The 18,478-nt window shown below is 45.4% G+C and overlaps 1 protein-coding gene across 3 annotated transcripts; it reads left to right on the top strand.

Annotated features, from left to right (window-relative positions):
• Positions 1–476: 476 nt before the first annotated feature.
• Positions 477–18,094, top strand: RHEX (regulator of hemoglobinization and erythroid cell expansion). Of its 3 annotated transcripts, none has more exons than XM_029935599.1 (7): positions 477–621; positions 3,607–3,697; positions 14,062–14,211; positions 14,402–14,502; positions 15,470–15,589; positions 16,886–16,956; positions 17,479–18,094. In XM_029935599.1, the coding sequence occupies exons 3-7, from the start codon at positions 14,201–14,203 to the stop codon at positions 17,677–17,679; spliced, it is 504 nt and encodes a 167-aa protein (XP_029791459.1). In that variant the 5' UTR covers positions 477–621; positions 3,607–3,697; positions 14,062–14,200; the 3' UTR covers positions 17,680–18,094. The 3 variants fall into 3 exon arrangements, with proteins under 3 accessions (XP_029791459.1, XP_029791457.1, XP_029791458.1); XM_029935597.1 differs by lacking the exon at positions 477–621 and adding an exon at positions 813–937; XM_029935598.1 differs by lacking the exons at positions 477–621; positions 3,607–3,697 and adding an exon at positions 813–937.
• Positions 18,095–18,478: the final 384 nt, after the last annotated feature.

Consider the following 18,478-nt stretch of genomic DNA (forward strand, 5'->3'; position numbering starts at 1 on the left):
ACACAGCTACCAGGTAGTATAGCAGGGTTTCAATCTGAATACATCTGATCCTGAACCCATTATTCTACACTGGCTAACTTGTCCTGCACAGGGAGGTGACATCACAGATATTTATAAAATTCTGCTTCATGGTTTTATGTCAGGATCATTTTACCCTCATCACTTCTTCTTCACTCCCAAATTTCAATGCTGGTAGCTTAGCTTGAGACCCGCCAAGAGCCGGCAATTGACCTTCCTTCTCTTCCTGGCACTATCTACCAGACAAACTGCAAGAGCCGTCCTCACTTGACCCCATCTAATGTTTAATGGTAAAAAAACTGTCCTTGGAAAATTTGAGCCTCATCAGTTACCCACGTCCTATACGTAATCTCTTAATCTATGGCCACATCACACATATCAGATTCAAAGATGGGCCAAGTTGGAAAGGACCTTTGCTCATTATCTAGAGACCAACTTCTTCATTTTATGGAGGAAGAACATGAGATGCCTGGTGGGAAAGGGACGTGTCTGAACTCATGCAGCAAGTTAATGCACAAGGTGGGACTCGAACCCAGGCCTTGTGACGCTTACCAGCGCTCCTTCCACTCTACCAGGTTGTGTGCATATCGGTGGGACTGAAAGGTGGGTTCACATGGAGGGAAAGAGACTACTAATCTCTCTCATCTGCGTACACTGTCTGCAAGGAGGAGCGACACAGGGTCCGGCTGAGAGAGATAGAAGGTGTTATCTATTGCTTCACTCGCTCTACTGCACTGAGCAAGATGAGTATCTTCTAAACTGCCTACCCCCGCCCTGTTCGAAATGATGAAACAGTTGCGACTGACCTCCAATGACTGAGGAGCTTCCGGGTGGGGCTGGGGTTCCCTGGGGGGAGATGTTTCCATCAGGACCTTGTTGAAACACCAGCTGGGATCAGACCTTGCTCTTGGCCCCGGGGGTAAGTATTGTCGGGGTAGGTAGACTTTTAGATTAGCCGGAGGAGTGTGTGTCTGTGAACATACATGTGGAGAAGTCTCAGAGGGGATTCTCTGTGTATGTGCTCGGATTCCAGAGTGTGGAATTCAACTGCATTGAGCCTGGACTTGACCTGAGATTGAGGAGTTTGTTCTTGAGGGACGTTAGTCTCTTGTTCCCAAGACCTAAGATGTGTCTGCACTAATAGCAGTGGTAATCAGGGCTCCTGGCTGGAAGGTGTGTAGACCTTGGATCCAGACAGAACTAGATCCAAAGAACGCTGCTAAGCCTGTGTAAGCCTCAGTTTCTTCATCTATAAAATGGGTATAAAACCACCCACTGTACAGTGTTGGTATGAAGATTACAGACAAGGAGAAGTTTAGTGCCCAGCAAAGTGCTACTTTTAAAATAAATTTCTTTTTTTAATTTTTTAAGTCTATTTGTTTATTTTGAGAGAGTGAGAGTGGGGGAGGGGCAGAGAGAGACGGAGAGAGAGAGAATCCCAAGCAGGCACCTCATGGTCAGCACAGAGCCCGATGCAGGGCTCCAGCTCACAAACCACAAGATCATGACCTGAGCTGAAATTAAGAGTCTGATGCTTAAGTGACTGAGCCCCCTAGGGGCCCCTCAGTAATAGCAATTAATTACTAGTCCATTGGAGACCAGATGCAAGAGGATATCTCCCTGCAGGAGGTTTTTCCTCAAGATTTGTTCTGAGTTGCAAAAAACTGGTGTGCGTGGAGGGATGGAGACCAGGGTGGCAATTTGAAAACGTTATGAATGGGGGCACCCGGGTGGCTCAGTCAGGTAAGCATTCAGCTCTTGATTTTGGCTTAGGTCATGATCCCCGGATTGTGGGATTGAGCCCCGCATCAAGCTCCTTGCTGAGCTTGGAGCCTGCTTGAGATTCTCTCTCCCTCGGCCTCTGCTCCTCTTCCTAGCTTGTGTGCTTTCTCTCTCTCTAAAAAAAGAAAAAAGAAGAAAAATTTTTAAAAATGTTATAAATGGGAGAGAATGAAGCCATCAAAGAGGAAAGTCATGGAACAACACGTAAGAGGAGACTTTACACAGAGTTCACTCTGCGCCAGCGACTCTTCTGAGAGCTTAGAGTAGATCGGTGCTTGTAATCCTCACAGAGGTCCCAAAGATGTTGGTGCCATTCATAATTTCTCTTCACAGTTGAGGAAACTGAGGCACAGAGGTGTTAAGTGACTTGCTCAAAGTCAAACAGTGGAAGAAAACGCTTGTAGAGAACGTTAGTGCCGAAGAGTGTTCTCGGAGCAGTGCTCCGGGAGTTCAGAGGGCACAGTGCTCAGAGGTGGGGCGAGGTGCTCAGGGAGTGGCCGGCGGTGGGCCAGCCTGGTGCTTGTTCTGCAGATTGACCTTCTTGTTCGAGTTTCGGCAGCTCTACTCAAAATACTACCTTGAGTGGGATCGGCTGTGCAATTGGCAGGGCCCAGGACTCCTGGAAATCTGGGTTCCTCCTTAAAAAAGTATTAAGAATTTATTTATTTTTTTTAATGTTTCTTTGTTTTTTGAGAGAGGCAGAGTACAAGTAGGGGAGGGGCAGAGAGAGAGACGGAGACACAGAATCCAAAGCAGGCTCCGGGCTCTGAGCTGTCAGCACAGAGCTCTAACCCACGAACCACGAGATCATGACCTGAGCCAAAGGCGGACGCGCAAGTTACTGAGCCACCCAGGCGCCCTCCCCCGCCAAATTATTAAGAATTTAAAGATGGCAAGAGCAGAGCACTAAACCAGTCAAGGGGCCCTCGCCCTCCTAGACTGCATAGGAGTCATGCCCACAAAGCCAGCCATGGCCCTAAGACCCAGCAGTGAGGCAGGAAAGTGCTGGAAGATTTCACTGTCTCCCTTACTCCTCCTGATAAACTCTAACGAGGGAGACATTTGGATTCCCAATTAGCAGAGGAGGAAACAGACTCAGGAATGTCAACCTTAAGGTTACATAGTGTTTCTTCTATGTGAATTAATTTCATTGCAAAGAATGTTACAAAGTGCTTCTACTACACGTGCCAGGAATTGTGGGGTGTAAAGTATGACTAGTCATGGTCTGAGCCACCACAGTGCTCACAAACTGGGCACAATCTGCAGAATGTTCGTTTCTCCGAAATTTAGTTGGGCAATCTATGAAATGTAATTATTTGGCCCTTTCAATTCACCTTCGCTTTATGGGATCCTGCAAAATGAATCTGTGAATACTGCTTAAGTTGTTTGCAATTCTTTGTGTACTTGCTGATTTGGTCTTGAACTAGTTGCATTCAGGTTGCATTTATCTCAAGTAATTGTTGACAAAAATGACTTCCCCAATATTATGAATTAGAAATTTTGTATAATTGGTTTTCTTCTTAAAATATTGGCAGTGCCTGCCCCTCTGACTGCGTATTACCAGACATGTGGGGCATCTGGTTGCTCTTTCTGGTTGATTTGAGTCAACCAGAGACATCATTGACGTCCATGTTAGACTCATAAGATTCTAGAACAACAACATGTTAGAACTAGACACACCTTTCCCCCCTCAGTTTTAGAGAGGGAAGCTGAGGCTTAGAAAGAGAAAGTGACCAGTCCAAGATGGCTGCATTTGCAAAGTCACCAAGCTGGAAAGTTGATGTGGGTTCTCGGTTCATATTCCAGATGTGTCCCAATCACCTGGGCTGAGGCCCCTGCCATGGTAACTGGTGCTGAAGGGAACCCAGAGACGATTTTTCTGACACCCAGGACAAAGGTGACGCCCTAACCCTCTGTTGTCCCCCTCCCCGTGGTATTTGGTAGAACTCACTCTTCCCTTCTCACTGGTGGATATTTTGATTTTCTCTGTCCCCTGGTGCATGGGCACAGCAACAGTCATGGGAGAAGGGACTGTTTAGGACTGAGACTTTCCAGAACCGCATGGCTTCGTGCCTTGGGTTGCTTATATCTCCCATCTGAAAGCCATGGGTCAGCCCAGAGCCCTATGGAAATGGGTGTGTTTATATAGTTAAGCCAATGTGTGTTGAATCCTCTGTTCTGGTCTGAGGATCACTCCCTGTTGAGCTCCTACATACACCAGCCTCTCAGCTAACCCTCTTAAACATTGTGTGCAGTGTAGTGATGGCTCTGGCCCTGAATAGCCTGGGTTTGAATTCTATCCTCCCCATGCGGGATTAGAGTCTGATCTTCTCACTTATAAAATGGGGACAACAATAGTGGCTACCTCATAAGTTTGTTGTTCTTTCTGATGATTAAATAAGATATTTTATGCAAAATGCTTTGCATGATGCTGGCATATAAAGAACACACAACACGATTTAAAAAAAAATGAATCAGGTGCTGTTCCCATTTACCAGATAAAAAGGCCTAGAGTAGAGAAGGGAAGCAACTCCGTAGCCAGGAAGGCCAGAGCTAAAACTTCAAACCCAATCCCCCTGGCCGCCAAGTCCCTGCTCCTCCTATTTTCCTGCACCTACTTGTGAGGTTGGCCTGTGGTGTACCCAGCTTGCTCCCGCTCTGTCTTATTTACATGTGGCTAAATCCGTATCAAAACTTGTTGAAGACAGTGGGTTTCCCTGCTGGCCTGCTCTTTAGCTGGCCTGCTCGTTCCCTCGTTCTCCATCCATCCATTGCCTGTTCTTCAAAGTTCCTACTTAGCGACTCCTCTCTGAAGATTCTATTGAGCTGGGATCAATGTTTCCTCCGAGATAGTGCATAGCGGTGCTGCCGCTCCTTCTGAACATTCATCATGCTTTGTTGTGACGGCTCTTCTGCTTTTGGATTTTTCATTTGTTCATGTCTTGATTTTCCAATACAGTGTGAGCTCTTGAAAGTTCAGATGGTGTTCTCTCCTTCTTCTTGTCCATCAGAGTATTTCGCACAGGGCCATGCACTTAGACCACTCAATATGTATATGATCGATTGGAACTCAGACATTTAGATGATCATCTCAGTGCTCTATTAACATGATGAGATATGATTTGGATTGCAAATATATTTTTTCTGTTGATAACTTCAGTACTACGCTAGTTGAGCAACTCAGAATTTCTGGGCTCGTGTCAGTCCTCTTAAAAATTTTTTTCTGATTAGAGAAAAGATACATGTTAATTGCAGAAAAGTTCAATAATGACCAATAGTATAAAGAATTAAATAAAACATCATCCATGATTGTAATACCCAGTTTTGTTAGCATTTAGGTATTTTTTCTATTTCCCTTTTTTGAACAAAAAACATTAAAATAAAACCCCCAATTTAATTACCATAAGTTTACATTCATGAATAAATCTATATTTGATATGCAAAATTATTGTCAAAGAACTATTCGGGATTTGGTGAAATGAATCAGGTGATTGGGGGTTATTACTAAACTAATATAAAAAACAAAGTTTAATGACCCCAAGTTTTCTTTTTTGTACAAATTTTCATTCTTTTTTAAAAAATATGTTTTGTATGTAGCTAAACATAACTGCATTGTACTTCCTCACGGGACAGAGTCCTTCCCCAGATTAATTTTTTATCAATATAATTTTAAATGGCGTAATGTTCCCTTCTATACTTTCTCCCTAATTTAATCTTTGTGTTTCAATTAGATTGTTTCTCATTTTTCACCTTTATGATCAGTAGTGAGTAGAGCTACCTTGTGAAACTAGCTTTGGTTCTGTTCCAGATTGTCTGTAAACTGTCCCAAGCCTTTTACCCATTTGTCATTTGGGGATCAGAGGGCTTTTCTTAAGAATTTTTTTTTAAAATCTAAAACCTCCTAAAGTTATGTATTGCACACACTTGTTCTAGCATTTTTGTCTTTAAATTTTGTTTTTTTGACTTTAATATGTGAAGTTTTAATATTTTAGAGTCGACTCTATTTTTCCCGTTGCTTTGTGAGTTCTTCCATTGCATATAAGCTGAGACAGTTTTCTCTCATCTGGGGATTTAATAAATATTGTTGAATATAAGAATATCCAGTCCTATATCCTTCTACTTTTAATGCCTCAACTTAAAACTATTTACTTCTTTAATTTCCTCTGGAATTTATTTTATTGTATCATGTTTGGGTGTAAGTTATTTTTTTCTCTTATAGGTAGCTAATTCATTATTCTGTGTGCAGCATTTTCTAAATGACACTTTTCTTTCCCCCCACTGCCTTGTGAACCACTTTTGTGATATATGTATTATACACATCCTAGGGTATTTTTTCGAATCTAGACTGCCCTTTAAAAGTAGTATATCAGGAACCTGCTGGGTCACAAATACTTTTCAAACGTGTTCTAGATCTTCTGGACTGTTAATTTTTTTCCAGAAAAATTTTATTTTTTATTTTTTTTTGAAATTTTATTTTATTTTTTTTTACTTTATAAAGTTTCATATTTTTTAACATATGCAATTATTTTCCATCATTTACAATACAGTAGTTACAATCCAGATAAATTTTAGAATTGATTTGGAGTTGTAAAATATTCTCACTGTAGTTTTGACTGGAGTTATATTGAACCAACAAATTAATTTCAAAATGATTTTTTTTTTTTAGTCTTCTGGATTCCCAGTCTGGAACATCATGTGTCTCTCTGTTAGTTTATGTCTTTTATATCTCTCAGTACATTTTTATTATTTTCTTCAAAATAACTGTCTTACAATTAGAATTAGTTCTATGCGGTGCAATAGCCACTAAGGCTTCCGGCTCCCCCTCCATACATTTCCGTTACTTAACTGGCTATTGCTGACGTAATGGAAAGAAGAGCTGGTAATATCAGAATATTTACATGCCTTCAGGACTTTTCCTGGGTCATCTGATTAATCTCACAAGTTTTTCAACTGATCATTTTGAGATTTCTAGGTATAAAATAACATCTTTTGCAAATAAGGATCAATAAGACTTGCCCTTGCCGCAAAATACACCTTCATTGCTTTAATGTATCAGTTAATTAGCTTATGCTCCAACGTCCAGCTGCCTGAGCACAAAACCCCATTAACTCTTCTTACCATCTTGAGCAAATTATTTAACTTCTCCATGTCTTAGTTTTGCCCTCTATAGAATGGAAATAACAATTATACTTCAATTTAAACAAAAAAGAAAAGAAAAAGGAAAAAAATACACCTACCTCCTGATTGGGAGAGTCAGGTGAGTTATTGATGTCAGAGTGTCACAGGACATGCTCAGTAAGTATTCCACACCCTCATTATTACTCTAGGTTCGAGGCTGAGGGAGATTCCAGTTTCCCAGGTTAGGATTTCCAGGATACATTTTTTAAATGGTTACAACAGACATAGACATCTTTGTTCTCGACTGCTAAAACATTTTACCACTTGGTAAGATGATTATTGGTACAGAAGGGATATTCTTTATCAGAGTAAGAAATTATTCTCATATTCTTATTTTATTAAAAAGTAAGAAAGGAGCACTTGGTTTCATCAAATGTGTTTTGGTATTTTACTGAGATCAACATTTTAAAAAATTGATCTATGGATGTTGTATTCATATCATGTAAGAGGCGATTCCATGTAATGATTGAGAGCTGAGCTTGGTTTGAAATTTGGCTCTGGCAGGGGGGCGGGGAGGGGAGTGGGAGACCAGGGCAAACTGCTCACCTCCCCAAGCCTGTCTGTCATGTCTAGTAAATGGGGACAATGTCTATCCCTGCAGAGTAAGAGCATGCTAAATAGTCAACACTAGTTTTCATTATTGTAATAACTGATTTCCTGCATGTCCCTGGGGTAACTCCTCGACATATTCCTCTGTTTACTTCTGTATTCCTAAGTGACGTGAGCCTGCAGTTTCCCCCCTTTTTTATGCCCTGGATCTGCTTACACATCATAAAAATACGTCTTCCGTAAAAGTTTAAAATAACTCATTTTCTAAAACTATTTGAGAGGTGCCTGTGTGGCTCAGTCGGCTGAGCATCTGACACTTGATTTTGGTTCAGGTCGTGATCCAAGGATCCTGGGATTGAGCCCCGTGTCGGACTCCTGCACTGAGCGTGGAGCCTCCTTAAGATTCTCTCTCCCTCTCTCTCTTTCTCTCCCTCTGCTCCACTCTCTAAAATTAAAAAAAAAAACAACACCTATTTGGACACAAATTTTGAGTAGGTTAATTCCAATAATGCTTTTAATTTCTAAATAATAGTAGTTGTCATTTATTGTATGCTTATTACTATGTGACCCAAGCTATAGCTACTTCACATAGCTCATCTTATTTTATCCTCAGAAGCAGGTATCACCGATATCCATCTTATTCAAACCTAAGGACTGTTTCATTGGTCCCATCTTACAGATAAGAAAACTAAGGCTTTGAAGGGCTCAAGAACTAGACCAAGCTCATGCAGGCGGTGAGCTGGCATGTGAACCGATGCTTCAGGTCTCGGTCTTTAGCAGTCACATGCCATGCTGCCTCCTCAACTTCTTTCTTGTAATTTTGTTTTGGTTTTGGTGCCTTATGGAATCAATTTTGCTCATTTATATTTTTCTAGGAAATCATGAATTTTATTGAGATGACATTAACAAATTCCTTAGTAGCCTCACAGTGTTTGATTTCCTCTGTTTCAGTGATTATATACACTATTGGTTTGGCTTATTTATGTTTCCTCCTTTTTTTGATTATTCTAAACTGCAGTTTAAATTAGGGGAGAAAAGGCTAGTAATGCAGAGGAGACTGGATGATACTATAAGATGGAAAGAAATTTTTTTTCTTTTAAAATATCCTATTTCCATCCAAATTTGCTTCTTTTCCCCCTTCCTTACTGCAATCTTTAAAGAACAGAATGCTTGGAGTTAGCCAAGCCTGAGGACTTGGAAGCGCCCCGCGCCTGCGTTCTCCAGGGCCCGGCAAGGACTCCTACCTGTCCCAACCCCGCAGCAGGCAAGCGCTGGGCGGGGAGGAGGGGCCGGACTCTGGCCTCCTCCGTTTGTTCTCCTTGCACACCCCGCAGCTGTGTTATGGCTTAAAAGTTTTAATTGTAAAACCAATACGTTAATGAAGTTTCCAAAGAATTCTCTTTAAAGGCTTTTATAATTCTTTTTTTAAATGTTTTTTTTATTTATTTTTGAGAGAGAAAGAGAGAGAGAGACAGCATGAGCAGGGAAGGGTCAGAGAGAGAGGGAGACACAGAATCTGAAGACAGGCTCCAGGCTCTGAGCTGTCAGCACAGAGCCTGACATGGGGCTCGAACCCATGAACCGCAAGATCATGACCTGAGCCAAAGTCAGATGCTTAACCAACTGAGCCACCCAGGTGCCCCAAGGCTTTTAAAATGCTTTGAAGTTACTTAATTTTTAAAAATTTAAAATAAAAAAAAGTTTTTTTGAGACAGGAGAAACAGAGCATGAGTAGGGGAGGGGCAGAGAGAGAGGGAGGGAGACACAAAATCTGGAGCAGGCTCCAGGCTCAGGGCTATCAGCACAGAGGCCGATGCGGAGCTCCAACTCACGAATGGTGAGATCACGACCCGAGCTGAAGTCGATGCTTAATGGACTGAGCCAACGAGGCGCCCCTAAAGCTGCTTAAAGATTTTAAAAGATTGATAGCTTAACAATATTGACAGCGATTATTGATCACTGCAATCCATATGATTCTCATAGAAATCATCTTCTCTTGTGCTCTTGTTTTAAACCCCTCTTTGTACCAAAGAAAGCATGGTGCCAGGCAGGAGGAGGTGCGTCTTAATTATTTCACCTGTACCAACTACAACAGCCCCACGAGACCTCCTCTATGAGAAGAAAGGGGAAACAATAAGATGAAATCCAGGAGGTCTCGGGACTTCTGCCCAGGCCTGAAGCAAGCAGGGGAGAGGCCCCCGGCACCCTGCAGGAGCATGGCTGGGGAGTGCCTGGCAGAGTGCTATGTTAGTATTGGTCTGGGTGTCGAAACTAAGCATGTGAAAGAGGACAGGATGGTCTGAATCTTGATGATAGAATGAGCCAATGGAAATTCTCATGGTCCAAACACTTTTCTCACAACATAATTACCCTAAATTGCTCATTTCCTGGTTATTTGGTATGTGTGTGTGTTGGGGGAGGGTGGTGCAAATGAGCAGATGTTTTTGCCCACTGTCTGATCAGCAATCTGCAATTAGACCCCAAGGAACAAGCTGCTCGTTGTGGTTAGGGGCCATTAGCCACTTAAATAATGACATCTGTCATCATTTTCATACCTCATCCTGTCCCGGATCTTATCTTCAAACTGTGCTCAACACGAATGCCTGAGTTTCCTAAAATAGACCAACTCGATTTTAATAGCTCCACCCCAGTCACCATCTTGGTGAAGCGGTTCCGGGTTGAACTTCCTCGGTTTACGATGGGGTGAGCTCCTGATAATCCCATCCCAAATTGGAAGTGTTCTAAGTCGAAATCGCTTCTACTCCACATCACCTACCAAACATCGTAGCTTAGCCTAGCCCCCCTTAAACGTGCTCAGAACGCTTCCATTCGCCTACCGTCGGACAAAAGTCATCTGACATGGAGTTTATTGTTTAATAAAGTGTTGAATAGCTCATATAGTTTATCGAGTCCTGCACTAAAAGTGAAGAACAGAAGGCGTGTGTGGGCACAGGACAGTTCTGAGTGTCTTGGTTACTGACCCTCATCATCACGTGGCTTTTGGGGAGCCGCCCCGCATCCCAGAGGGTTTACACAGCTTATCGCCAGCCCGCAAAAAGATCTAAATTCAAAATTCCACGTTCGGTTTCTACTGAATGGGTCTTCTTTTCCGTACCCATTGTAACATCTAAAAATTATTAAGTCAAATAATTTTTGTGTCGTGGGGGCCCCTCCATAATCATTGAGTGAGTGCTTCTCACAAACAAACAGCACAAAACACGAAGCGCCCGCAAGAAGTCTTGGAGTTAGAGGCTGTCTTTCTCTCCATCTTACGGGTACAGGAGCCGAGGTCCCGAGAAGTTTAATAACGCACATTCAGAAGGGAGCAGAACCTGGGTTCATCCTGAAGTCTGTTGGGCTTTATGCTATATACTGACACAGGTGCCGTGCACCATTTGGCGAGTAAGATCTTGACAATATACTAGACAGACAGAAGGACGTATAGGCAACACGGTTTTGTACAAAGAGCCAAAATAAGGTATTGGTTTTAAAATAGTGGGACATTTATTTAATGCAGTGATTCTCAATTAGGGACAAAAGTGACTGCCTCAGCTTGGGGCATTTGGAAATGTGTGGGGTTGTTTTTGGTCATTTTGGTTGTTACTTTCGCCTGTTACAATGGTGGTCTTCCAGGATGTTGAACATCCAATGGGGTACAAATCAATGGACCGTCTGGCTCTGACTCTCACCGAGTGCTAAGAGACACTGATAAAGTGGAATAGTCGTTTGCCAGAAACTCAAGTATGTGGCAAACTCGAATGGCTTCAAGGGTCAGTCAGGGACCGAAGAATGCATTCCCCTTCTAAGTGCTTCCCAATCCAAATCTTTAAAGCGCTTCATCAAACAAAGTCACCCAGGTGCCAAATTTGGCCTGAGGGCTCTCAGAGTACAGCTTTTTAATGAAGGCTTTTCTGATCTGGAAACACATGTAGGATGTATTCAGTGAAGAGGAAAAGCCACTAATCAGTACGATGCCGTGTTTAGAAAAGATCATACGCCTGTATACACGTATTTACCCCCACACATATATGCAGAGTCCATACATGTACGAAAACATGTAGAAAGTGTTCTGGAATAAGCCAACGGGTGATTTTGTGAAATGCTTTGCTTATTTGCATTTTAAATTCTACCACAAATATGTATTAGTTATTTAATTTTTAATGAATAAAGAGAGAGAGGAGCCTTAGAAGAAATTAAAATTTAAGTGTGGTTTCAGAACACAGCCCTAGTGGCTTTCTGGCCATCCCCTTGGATGAAAGGAGAATAATTTCTGTGATTAATGAGACATCGAATACGAGGTAATCAATATTAACACAGCAGAGGGGCGCCTGGGTGGCTCAGTTGGTTAAGCGTCCAACTTCGGCTCAGGTCATGATCTCACGGCTTGTGAGTTCGAGCCTGGTGTTGGGCTCTGCGCTGACAGGTCAGACCCTGGAGCCTACTTCGGATTCTGTGTCTCCCTCTCTCTGCCCCTCCCCTGCTCATGATCTATCTCAGGTTCTCAAAAATAAATAAATGTTAAAAAATTTTTTTTAAATACTGCAGTTTGCTTGAGAAATCAGTACCTGTCGACATTTTAAGAGGGTTCATTGAAAATAAGACAAGAGTCAGGCATTTAAAATATAACTATGCCCTTTTTCCATCAAGTTGCCCAATCCTTCAAGATCATAATTTTTGCTGAAAAATCCCCATTTTACTTCATCTCCATCATTTTTGTGTTTTATTCCCAGCATCTTGGCTCTGCAAATTTCATTCTGTGCACAAGTCACTTTGGCCTAAGCTTTCTTTCTGGAGTCTGCTCATCACTGGGTAGGGGGCAGGTACTGGATTTTCTACCCACTAGTCTACAGACTTGAACTTCCCAGTGTCCTTTCTCACCTGCCTTCTGGGGTGTGTCCACCTCTCGCTCCCCTCCTCCCTCCCCACCGTCGCCCCTCTTACCAGCACCTGATGCTCACAAGCCAACGGGGCACATTTACCTTGAAAAGCAATGAGTAGATAGAGTTAGGTTCCTCTGGGAGAAGTATCTAGAATTTATAGGAAGGGGATGGGTTAAGGAAGTATGATGAAGAAATTGGGTATGTGTTGCTTCCAATGTTTGATCTTATAAAGAAAAGCCACTGCCAAGGACCAGCTTGTTGGTATGTGAAAGGAGTGGTATTTTGTCTCTGGAAACTTCCAGCGGCCAACGCCCACAGCCCTGGAGAGGGTTTGGAGGCAAACCCCACACCCTTCCTGCTTATCACTGCCTCTCTCTCTTGATTCTTGGTTCGAGTTCTGATCTTAGAAAGTTCCAGTGTGAAAACTACAAATAAAAACAAAACTTTCAGGACTGTCCACACTACCCTTAGCTCTTGGAAACCCTAATGGGGAAAGTAAGCCTCAGGAGCAGGAAAAGTCTCTAAGGTTTATGTTCTGCAGCGGGGCAGTTTTTTCCCATCTCTGCTGAGTAAGTATCATCTCAGAGGCTTTGAAAGTATCCTGCCTTCGTCGTATAGTAAATTCCGTATTCAGCAACATGCTGGTGAAATTCATATGCTGATTTTTTAATTAAAAACTTTTAATGTTTATTTTCTGAGAAAGAGAGACAGAGCGTGACCAAGGGAGGAGCAGAGAGAGAGGGAGTTATAGAATCCAAAGCAGGCTCCAGGCTCCTCGCTGTCAGCATAGAGCCTGATGCAAGGCTCAAACCCACAAGCCAGGAGATCATGACCTGAGCTGAAGTCGGACACTTAATTGACTAAGCCACCCAGGCGCCCCTGATTTTTAAAATCAAGAGGGTATAACAGCATCTAGAGTCCAAAACCCCACAAATGGGGTGTGTGTGTGTGTGTGTGTGTGTGTGTGTGTGTGTGTGATTTTTTTTTAGGTTTATTTATTGATTGAGAGAGAGAGAGAGATAGTGCCAGCAGGGTAGGGGCAGAGAGAGAGAGAGAGAGAAAGAGAGAGAATTCCAAACAAGCTCAACCCCATCAGTGCAGACCCTGATGCAGGGCTTGAACTCACAGACCAAGATCATGACCTGAGTTGAAACCAAGAGTCTGTTGCCTGACTGACTGAGCCACCCAGGCGCCCCAAGATTTGGTTTTAAGGAATCTCTCCTGGTGTATTTGCCGGAGTTCAACCCCTTGGTGCTTCTGGCAGCAGGTGACGGTTCTCAGAGAGCCGAGACCAGTGGCTGAACGTGTAGGCTTGGACTTCAAGCCCAAATCGAGCCCCGGCCCCTTGCCTGCTGTGCCACCGCAGACGTGAGCCTCTGCCCCCTGAATCTCACAATGCGTGTTATGAAAAGAGGCACTGATATCTCGGCCCTGGGACTGTGTGAACCAGGTCGGAGGGCGGGTGTGCCAGGGGCTCAGCGCCGTGGCTGGGGTCGAGTGTGTTAGGTGCTGACGCCTAACTACGAGGCTCTGCCTGTTTTGTAGCTTCAAAAATTGAAATCCGGGGAGAGGAAAGCCAGTGGCACCCCAGCAGCTGAGTCTGCGTGAGAGGAATGGAGCCCGGGGTCCTGACTCGCCGCCTTGCCTCCCGCAGGTGTCTAGGACGGTCCTGCTGGTGGCGCTAGCGGAGACCGGGTGCCCAGCGTGGTTCCTTCCAGGCCTCTTCCTTCTGCTCCCGTAGAGCCTGAGCCTCTCGAAGCCCCGAAGCCCCGGAGTCACCCTGCAAGCTCATCATGCTGACAGAGTGAGTGGGTTCCTGGCTTCCCAGCACGCACACCACTTTCCCTACACCTTCCGGTCCAGAGAGACAAAGAGACCGGCCCTGAGACACACAGCAACACCAGATGGCGACCTCTGGCTGGGGGCAGGGCGGATTTGCCGCTGATTTAGAATCTCCACAACCTCTAACTCTGACTCTGCTCCTTTCCCAACAGAGACATGAAGTTCTGGCAAGGCTTAGTGATCGCAATGGTGTCCCTCATCCTACAGACCTGCCTCTTCGCTGCCGTCAACTACCTGCTTAGCAGACGCATGGGTAAATAGCCTGGTGCTCTCCTTCCTCCTAGTCACCTGCAGGGACCATCCCCCATCCTAGAGCAGGAGGAGCCCCCAATACCCCTTGCCTACCTCCTTGAGGATCCACGGCCAGGTCACCCCTTACTGGGTAATCCCCACTCTGACCCAACCTATTTCTGGCTAGGAATAACGGCCCAGAGCGCTTCCACCCAGACTTGGTGCCTAGGGACCAGCTCCTGCCATACTCTTGCGGGTGGGCTCATTTGGCCTGGGCCTGACTAACTTTCTTCATCACCACTAGGGTTCAATGTGAACAGAGGGCTTTGAATTCCAGCAGAAGGGCGTATGGCTAGTCTAAGAGAAGAACTTAAATTCTTGAACTGATTTACAGTGGAAAGTAGAGAAGCTCTGTTATGGGGTGGCCTTATAATTAGGGAAAATTAAATAGAGGAAGTCTAGGCTTCTGTAGCCATTCATTCATTCATTCATTCAGTATAACAGGGAACAAAACAAAAATCTCTGTCCTTATATAACTTACATACCATGGGGGGCACAGACACCAAACTAGATAAACAGGTAATATACACATGTGTTGGATTGTGGTAAGTGCTCGGGAAGACAAAGATGAAGCAAGGCAGGGAGGTGTGAATTGGGTGATAGCCAGCATCACTGAAATGCCGACATCTTAGGATATGAGGAGGGGAACGGCATCTGCAAAGGCCCTGAGGCAGAAAGCTGTTTGGCAGAGAGGCCAGGGTGGCTGGAACTGAGAGAAGGGGGAACCACGAGGCCATGGAGGGACTTGGAGGCTGGGGCTTCCGCTTGTTCTCCAAGCGACGGGAGAGGTTCTGCAGGGTTGTGGGTGGATGCTGAGGTTTGAAGAGGTCCCTCGGAATGTTTTGCCATACTGAGAACAGTCCTCAGAGGCAGGATGTTCCTGACCTTGGAGAGCTGTCACTTTTGACTTTTGACTCTGTCCCCTTTAGCCAACGAGAATGAGCGGATACTGAAAGGGGCCAGGCTCCAGGCCCCCTGGCACGGCCCTGCCCACCGTGCTGCCAAGGAGGAGCCGCAAAGTGCCCCTGCGTCTGAGTCCCGTTGCAGGCGTGAGTGATGGGGCGGGGGCAGAACTTGTCCTAAAGCGTATTCTGCTCTGTCCGGGCCATGCAGAGCTGTCCTGCCGCAGCTGGGCTCTGTCCCGGCCAGCCCAACCCCAAGCTGGAAGATTCCTCCCACCCACCTCAGCGAAAGGCTCACCAGCCCAGCTGTCCCAGCAAGCTGCTCTTCCTGTCCAGGGGGACAGACCTCACTGGGTTTGTGTGGGTGTGAGGTCTTTTCCAGGTCTGGTTGTGTGTGAACCACTGCAGAGGGGGCTTGGGGCTGTCTCTGCTCCTGTCTTCGTCATTGTTCCTGTGGCACTTGTTTCCCCCTGGCCAAGATTTCAACTCCCTCTGCTTGCCTCTGGCCGCAGCATCTGGGGGGGGCCGGGGTTAATAAATCCCAGTGTCGGGGATGGTTGGAATCTACATTCCCCTCTGGCCTGTGAAACAGCAGGAATCCCGCCCTCTGGTTTTCTCCCCAGGGCTTGGGAGACCCACTGGGTCACTCCTCATGCAACAGACACTGCTGCCTCCACAGCAAGATGACCACTCCTATGCTCTCACACCTTTTCTAACGGGTTATCCTTTGATTGATTTGCATTCGCTTCAACCTTCCAGTTTTATCTTTTCAGTCGGAGAGATCTGGTTGTCAGGCTTCCTGGCACTGAGATAAGACCTCAGCCACCAGAGGAGACTACTCATGTGAATCCAGTGTTTCTGCAGAAAGGGAGGGGCCCTGGCCTCACTGTGTCCCTGACCTTAGAGCCTCACTGAAGCCTGACCAGAATCAGAGAGATTCCCTGGCAGGGACCTCAGAGAGATCATCATCCAACCCTCTTGTCTCACAGGGAGCAAAATCAGACACAAAAAGGGATGTCACTTGCCTTCTAGAGTTAGTGACAGGTCTAGAGCAGAACCTGTGGCCAGTTCGGTGGGGGCCAGAGCTATGTGCCCGGGGCCGCGATGCATCAGCGCATCCCTGCTCATCCCTCCCAACATGATCAAGTGCTATTAGTGTTAGAGGGAACTGGGCAGAGCAGGAGTGCCTGGATCTTGGGATCATTCTTGCCTATTTGCAGGGGGAGCAGGGGGTGGGGTGGGGTGGTGGGACTTTTGCTCTTCACCCTTCCTCTGTTCAGTGTCTCCTTTCCCTACTGGGGGCCCCGTGCCTCTCTTCCCCACTTGTCTCTGCGTGGCTGGCTCTGCCTGACTTTGTCTCCCTCTCCTTCCATTGTGCCCATCCCCTCCTAACACCTCCCCCTGCCCTCGGCATTCCTTAGAAGAACTTCCTTTTCTCCTTAGATGACAGTGACACATCCTCAGACAGCGCCAACAACTCTGATGTCTCCGGCAGCTCTCCAGTCGCCTGCCAGGTAACAGACACCCTTGGTGACCCCAGCCATTCGCATGCAGTTGGGGTCCTTGCTGGAAAAGACTGAGCGGCCAGGCCACCCCAGCTGCAGGGATGGGAGCAGGGATGGAGGGGCCACTTGAGTCATTACAACATCCTTTGGGGATGGGTGGTTGGGTTCATGGCATCCGCACAAAATGGGTCTGAGTGAACTGTAAAAATGCACGTGTAGATGGACTACCTCCTCCTCTCCATAGCCCAGGCACGGGGCCAGAGTGCTCTGAGTCCTGACCTCCCTGGGATTGAGTCTCCACCTCTTTCCCAAAACCCATGAAGTTCCTGCAGACAGGAGGCACAGAGCTGTTGGGAGTGTCCCCCCTTGGCCTGGCCCTGCTCTCCGACACAGTCATCTGGGAGCCAGCTTCTCTCCCTGCCAGCCTGGGGCGAGGCGAGGGTCTTTGAGTGAGAATTCAATCCTGGGGTGTCTCCTCCTCCAACCCTGGGAGCAATCTTGGCTCACGTTTCTCTGCTTTTTTCCCCTAAGGCCACCAAGGATGTGAATTACACACAAGTGGTCTTTTCAACCCCTGGAGGACTGAAAAACAAACCTGCCCTGGACTATGAGGACATAAAGGAAACCACGGATTATGTCAACGTCAATCCAAAAAGCCACAGGCCCAATTTCTGGACTTCTGTGAGCCCTGACGACTCTGAGTCGGTAGAATACACTCAGGTGGTCATGTGAGTTCTAGGGTTTTAATGGGCTGCAGTTCTCCACAAATTCTTGCACTTGTTTTGTAAGGAAATGACCTTTTTTTTTTAAAAACAAGACATAGGGGAATAAGGAGGCCTGTAACTCACTCAGCAAGAAAGATTCAGATTTTTTTTTGGCGGGGGGAACGAACGATGACAGACAGAGTCCTGCCAAACACCAGCTAACATCACGATCTGAGATTCCAGGGAAAGATCTCCCCAAATTCAATCCAACAGAATGTAATATTCTTTACTGGATTGCTTTTTGTTTGTTTGTTTAAAGCCAATTAGGAATATGAAGGCACTTTCTTAGCTTGATTAAGAATAGCCTGTCCCCGGGGCTCCTGGGTGGCTCAGTTGGTTAAGCTCAGACACTGCATCTCAGCTCAGGACATGATCTCACAGTTCGTGAGTTCGAGTCCCACACCTGGCTCTGCACTGACAGCACTGAGCCTACTTGGGATTCTATCTCTCTCTCTCTCTCTCTCTGGCCCTCCTTCCCTCTCTGTTTCTCTCAAAATAAATAAACATTAAAAAAAAAAAAGGAATGGCTTATCTCAAATCAGCTGACTGCATGATATTTATGGGTAAGATCCTAGACATAGTTTCATTAAATCATGAATGAGGTAAGTGTCCACAAACCTGTCATTTTCTTCAGCTAACATTGTTCTAGAAATCCTAATCGGAAGAATAAAACAATTGCCTAAAATAAGAGCTGTTGGTACTGGGAAAGAGAAGTTTCATTGCTGTTTGTAGACAGGCTAGTCCTACAAATTCTCAGAGGATTAACG

The sequence above is a fragment of the Suricata suricatta genome, chromosome 3, assembly GCF_006229205.1.
Source record: "Suricata suricatta isolate VVHF042 chromosome 3, meerkat_22Aug2017_6uvM2_HiC, whole genome shotgun sequence".
NCBI lineage: Eukaryota > Metazoa > Chordata > Mammalia > Carnivora > Herpestidae > Suricata > Suricata suricatta.